The 6,793-nt window shown below is 45.5% G+C and overlaps 1 protein-coding gene across 1 annotated transcript; it reads right to left on the reverse strand.

The window, feature by feature from the left end:
* Positions 1–1,921: 1,921 nt before the first annotated feature.
* Positions 1,922–5,153, reverse strand: LOC135811616 (uncharacterized). The gene is made up of 3 exons (XM_065324851.1): positions 4,802–5,153; positions 4,023–4,541; positions 1,922–2,634 (listed from the first exon to the last, which is right to left on the reverse strand). Exons 1-3 carry the CDS (start codon positions 4,815–4,817, stop codon positions 2,204–2,206), a joined length of 966 nt encoding a protein of 321 aa, XP_065180923.1. The 5' UTR covers positions 4,818–5,153; the 3' UTR covers positions 1,922–2,203.
* Between the last annotated feature and the right edge of the window lie 1,640 nt (positions 5,154–6,793).

Consider the following 6,793-nt stretch of genomic DNA (forward strand, 5'->3'; position numbering starts at 1 on the left):
TGGCATCCTGTGGCTTACGTGAGCCGAAAGCTGTCTTCTGCCGAACGGAATTACACGGCCGCCGAGCGAGAAACTTTGGCTGTAGTGTACGCCCTGCAGTGCTGGCGAGTCTACCTATTTCGCCACTTTCAACTCTACACCGACAACATGGGAGTTGTCTACCTCAGGACCAAACCAAACTTAACCAAGAGAGAGGCTCGATGGATTGAATTCCTGGCCGACTATGACTACACGGTACATCACAAGCCAGGGAAGTGTAACATAGCAGACCCGTTGTCACGTCGACCAGACTTGGAACTGAATGGAATCGAGTTCTCTCTGGATGTGAATCAAGGAATTGCGAATCAGATCTCAGCAGGGTATGATAGTGACCCAGAGCTTTCGCCAGTAATCAAGCGCTTGATGGCTTGCAGCGAAGACGCCATGCATGAGCGATACGTCTGGAACAGTGTGGACCGGAGGCTGTACCTAGTAACATCGGGCGATGCTCGCCTCTGCATTCCTCGCGGTCCGGTACGGCTGCAACTGCTCAAACAGAATCATGATTGCCTGACGGCCGGCCATCCGGGGAGAGACAGGACCTACCTGAAGCTGAGCAGATACTTCTATTGGCCAGGCATGAGAAGTACTGTGAAGGACTTCGTTAAATCTTGCGACCGGTGCCAACGCGTAAAGGGTAGCCAGACCAAGGCAGGACTGTTGCAGTCCCTTCCAGTCCCCGAACAGCCCTGGACAGACATCAGCATGGATTTCATCATGGCACTGCCGCTGACCTGCCGAGGACATAGCGCCATTCTAACCTTTGTGGACCGTCTGACGAAGTATGTGCACCTGATCCCGACGACTGTTCATGTTGACTCTAAGGAGGCAGCCCGATTGTACGTGGATCATGTGTTTGCTGCCCATGGCTTGAGCAAAACGATAGTTTGTGATCGAGATCCGCGATTCACGTCGGCGTTCTTCAAGGAGGTTTTCAGTATTCTTGGCGTGGAGCTAAAAATGAGCACGGCCAACCACCCGCAGACCGATGGCATGACTGAGCGTGTGAACCGTGTCATTGAGGATACGCTAAGAGCTTTCGTCAACCATAGACAAAACAATTGGGATGAACTCCTATCGCTATGTGAGTTTGCGATCAACAATGCCGATCAAGCGTCAACAGGTAACACGCCATTTTTCCTCAACCATGGATGCCATCCAGTTACTCCCTCGAGCTTATTGACGAAGCAGAAAGCTGGAGCTGGCATGGACACGAATGGTCCGCTGTCATGGCTGGATGGCCGCGTAGAGGCACTACGTGAGGCACAGGATGCCATCGTGGCGGCGCAGGCCCGGCAATCATTGTATGCGGATCGAGGACGGGTGGAGGACGCCCTGAAGGAGGGGGATGAGGTGTTGGTCTTCAGGGACTTCCTGCTGACGCCCGAGGAACGAGACAGGCCTTCACACAAATTAAGGCTCAAGTGGTATGGGCCGTTCAAGGTGCAGAAGAAAGTGGCCCCGAATGCGTACAGATTAGCTCTTCCAAGAATCATTCGGGCCCATCCAGTGTTCAATATTGCTGCCCTCAAGCTGTACCATGGCAATGAGATACCGGGCCGTACTCAGCCGGCACCTCCACCCCTAACCGATGCGGATGGCCATACGCGGTACATTGTCGAAAAGGTGTTGTCGCACAAGAAGAGAGGACGGCGCACGCAGTACCTAGTGAAATGGAAGGGCTACCGAGATGCCACCTGGGAGCCGGAGGAATACTTGATGGATGAAGCAGGAAACGCTATTATTCCGCTGAAAACCTACCTGGACCGTTTTTCATAAATTGCTATTTAATTGGCAGCCACAGTTGTATTGCTAGTTCCTACGTGTTGCAATAGAAATGTAGCATTCTGCATGATAAGGATAGTGCTTCCCTGCCAGCCAGGCGTTATTTGCAGAGGACATGCACTGGATCTTGAGTTCATCAGTGTTGTTTTCGGCTACCATGCATTCCACATATCCATGCATGATCATTAGTTACCATAACTGTTCCTTCGAATTGGTACTGTTCTGACAGTTGAGAGGGGGGAATGGTGTAACAGATTCACTGTTACTACTAACACTAGGAATAGGATACACTTATCACCTGCTATTATCACGCTGCTGCTGTTAGGTGTTATGTCCATCATTGCTTGTTCATGTATATAAGAATGCATTATGGCAAGGATCATTGCTTATTCCAAGAATGACTACTGAAGTTAGTTGGACTGTTACAGTAGGACCCTGGAGTGTTCACGCATTTCCCTGTAACTTGCGCAGAGTACGCAGCACAGTGGTGAGGTGTAAGAGAGCATTCATCAATATCCTGGCATTGAAATCGGTGTCCCTTCTTGACAATCTCATAACCTTGCCGGCAAATACACTGATAGGCTCCAGGAGTGTTCGCACAGTTAGGCTCATTATCCCTGCGGATATATCCATAGCAAGGCGTAGAAGACCAAGCGCATTCATTGATGTCGTTGCAAATATAGCTATATCCATGTCGATATCCATGCTGGCAAGTCCTCGTACAGCTGAAGGATCCCCACGTGTTTGTACAATATGAAGTGTTGTAATATCCATAGCAGAGATGATTCGATGCTGAACATTCATCGTGATCTGAAGGGAATATTGAAAAATGCTGGGCAGTCATTAATTAAATTGTTCACAATAGTTGATCATGCACGAGACATGGAACGCAACGCTTCCGATTCATTTTAAGTTACATGTACTTCAAGTTGAATGAAGTTGAAGACAACACTGCAGCTGTACTTATGGTTGATAAATATGGTGGTAAAGACACACCTGGCAATATGGCGGTTAACACACGCCTGCCCACACACGCTCTCTAAGCTGCAAAGTTCTGGCACAGAGCTCTACTGTGCCAGAACTTTGCAGCTTAGAGAGCGTGTGTGGGCAGGTGTGTCTTTACCACAATATTTATCAACCATAAGTACAGCTGCAGTGGTGTCTTCAACTTCATTCTACTTCTACTTTACCACAATATTTATCAACCATATGTACTTCAAGTACCAGTACATGTATAATCACTGGTTTCAGGACCACAGGTGATTATCACACTGCGGATCCCATTGGTATTTTATCTTATTATGCGAGTGGATATCTAGCTTACATCTTCAATTCTGGTTTACGAATCTTTGAGAATGAACTCGAATGGAGAGCCAAGGAAATATTATTAATTGAAAACATGGGAAACATCAGGCCACAAGTTATGCATAAGAGTCCACCGACTACATCAGATATTGAACTGTTATGCGTAGACAATCTAGCAACAAACTGACATGGAGTAGTAAGACATTACACGTTGGGCAACATCTGCTATAGGTGGTAGACTGTAAGGCACAACTTGTGCACCACTGTTTCCAACGAGAGCGAGACTACTGTTATATTATGCTAAACCTCAATAAAGGAAATCGAAAGATTCCGAGCAGGACAGTGCTAATCCACTAATATCTGCAATCTGACATACGAATCTATGAGATTGAGACCTCATTTTATACGAACCCCCAAGAATGGAAAGAAAAAGGATTTCGAGCAATGCTACACCACAGATATGCGTTCTAAAAAACCAGAAAAACGGGTGCTTAGATGGGACAACCAAGAGCAAGATTTTCAAAGTTACTAGCAGTATTGTAGAGGTCATTTTAGAAATAAAGGTTTGCAAGCATATCTCCAATGATGAGTTTATACTTTCTCTATTTTTCGCCTTCGGATATTCAAGTAGTTCGAAATGACCGTTCTACTTCATGCAAATGATACAGAGGGCACTGGTCCACGTACATTTAAATACATTTAGCAGCAGGAATATACATGACTGTACATATAAATAATGTACCAAAATGACTCAGTAAAATTGCTGTACACTGTACTGAACATCTTTCAAGGTGTTCAATAAAACACATTCTAGAAAAGCGACTAACTGTGGTATACTGCGCCCGCCTAAATGGAAAGATTTCCTAACTAACGAAGGAGTTAAAATTACATACCTTCTTGAACCTGCAAGGCGATGTACGGTTCACGTGCTTCATTGAGTTGAAACGCACACTGGCTGATAGGACGTGATAGCGGACTCTCGACTGTGAATTTGATTTGCAACCCATGTGATGATTGCACGGTGAAATTGAGATTGTGACTGGATCCATATTTACTACTATGGCTGAACCAAACTGGCCTTGCATTTGACCAACCAATGTGGTCAAACGACTTAGACGAAACTGAGAAGCGACAATTTCCGTGTGCCGTGAATGATATGGCTATTGCTTTAATAGTGCAGCTCCCGTTAAACTCGAAGTGTGTGCTATAAACACGATTGTGGCCGAGGTAGGAATTTGATAGTGTACCAGGTGTATACCACTTGAATGTTTCGAATCCCCCGTTCCTGCCTTCGTCAGTATATTGGTGATGTGCTTCTGGAATGCATCTTGGCGTCAAACACCATACCTCAGTTGTGATCACAACCAGTGTTGTCACTAGCACGATCCAACTGTATTTGGTCTGGACACAGACTGTAATGCAGAGGACAGCAAGGACAACACGAAGCAAAGTATTAATCTACCGCTAGCTATATACGTACATGTATGTACATTGCTAGTTGTATAACGTATGCAATCAACAAGTGGTGGTCATACACTTTATGACTTTTAAGAAAGTGAGTTGTGTAGACCAGTCAAGTATAACAATGGTGGGCTGGAGGAAAACAAAATGAATTGTTTGGGGCGGATATATTCGCTGTCAATGTAGCAGTGACACTATCTACCATCATTACCTGACAAGTGCACCATTATCACACAATTATGTAAGTATCAGGACCGAGACGACGTTCCAATCCAGGTCAAGCCAACATGGGGCAGGATTGGGTACGAGGTGGGAAGGCAATCCTTCCACGATGTGATCAAAACAATCTTAGACTGCCACTTGCCGACACCGAAGCCAACCTGAAGAATACCTTCATCAAAATAGCACTGATCAGTATGAAGCCTCTCCACTGTGTATCTTTCCAACGTTACGTTGTGCACGAAATGATATGAGTCGGGCATAAAGATGCACTTTGCCTGCGATATGCTAGAAAAGAATCGTTCTCACATCCGTGTTGCTACCGGCTATGCATTGGTGTTAAGAAGGGCAATCAGCGTAAGACGATTAGCACTTTGCAGGTCACCAGCATGCCTGATAGAATCTATCAGCCGGTGGCAACACGGATGTGAGAACGTTTCTTGATATACCTGTGTGGATGTTACCAATGATACACTACTGCAGATCCAGTGTGCCACGCTAGCACTGATATGCAAGTAACTACAAGGTCCCAGTGGTTCTACACACGACAGATGTAGCGTCATTTCTGTTATTCATAGTAGTACCAGCTGTTCTCTTCCAAAACTTGTACAAAATTGGCTGGCACACATCCCACAAAGAAATAAGATGGATGTGTTCGACACATCATTAGAAGCCGCTGTCAAGGATGACCTCGCCCAATGTGTCTTTTGGCGTGCCAAAGACTTGCACTACCTCTCTCTAGTTGTTTGGCACACCAGCGAGTCATGGTGTCTAATGAAATGTCCTGAACAGATGGCAACATGTTGAGGTCAGTCACCGGATTGTGCATGCTTGTTTGATTACCATAAATGGACTGCTCAGGATAATTAGTTGTATGCAGTATGGTGTCTTAGACTTGGTAGTGATTGGGATCATCGAGTCACGGCCGGACCGGTAGTAGGACTAATCTATAAAAAGCCTGAGACATAGATGAAGAGACTGTTAAAACGTGTGAGAGAGAGGGTGAACGTATGCACGGATGATGGCTGTGTGCAGGTTTAGCGTATATACAGTGTATTTGGCACGTAACGATCTTGGTTAAGATTTGAAGTGCATTTAGAGGAGTTTTTGCAAAGAGAATGTCATAGTTTCCGCTAGGATTGAGCAAAGCAAAGCACGCGTCCCACAGGATGAGAATCGGACAGACCATACACAAATCAAGTCTGATAGCTAGTGTGCTTCAGTTCACCCAAAGCGGTTACAAATGTAAGCAGAGCTGATTGCTCTCGGATTGCTTTTCCGCAGCTCAGTGACGGTGGATTTTACACGTATCCATACATACAGGATCAATGGCTCTGTGTTTCACTTGTATTCGGTATCATTATGATTTTATTTTAGGTGCAGCATGTACAATGGCTGTTCAAATGGCTACTGATGGCTATACAGTTCCTTGGGCGTCAGTGAAACTGCATCCGCTTGGCCTTGATTTGAATCGTGTTGTTCACCATCTGTGCACCATGCTTGGTTAGCGTCTCTAACAATACAGTAGAGCTCATTTTAGTACGTACACAGGCAGACTCTTGCTTAGAATGCATATTGTTCCATGCACTGGTGTCATGATGCAAACCAAAGTATTTTGAGATAAAAGTTAACTCAGATACTACGTACTATGTACAATTTCCTGCTGCCCATGGGGAAGTCTTGCAAATTTGACACCTTTGGTGATGCAGCCATGTTTAGATTCCCATAACACGAGCTAAGGATTCAGCGTGAGGATGAGGTGACTTGATCCAGCTTGCAAACAAGTATCAGCAAATCGAACATCTCAGCCGCCTGTTTGTACTGGCTGCCCATTAACCATTGCCCAGCTGCTCTCTTGCTCTTCCATAGCGATTTGAGACTGTAAATGCAAGTCCCCAATGAAATAAGAAGTTGATGATGCGAATTGGGAGTGGTGTGCAGTTGGATTCGGAGGATAGACAAAAGTACTTCTACGAAGCTAACA

The sequence above is a fragment of the Sycon ciliatum genome, chromosome 3, assembly GCF_964019385.1.
Source record: "Sycon ciliatum chromosome 3, ocSycCili1.1, whole genome shotgun sequence".
Classification (NCBI taxonomy): Eukaryota; Metazoa; Porifera; class Calcarea; order Leucosolenida; family Sycettidae; genus Sycon; species Sycon ciliatum.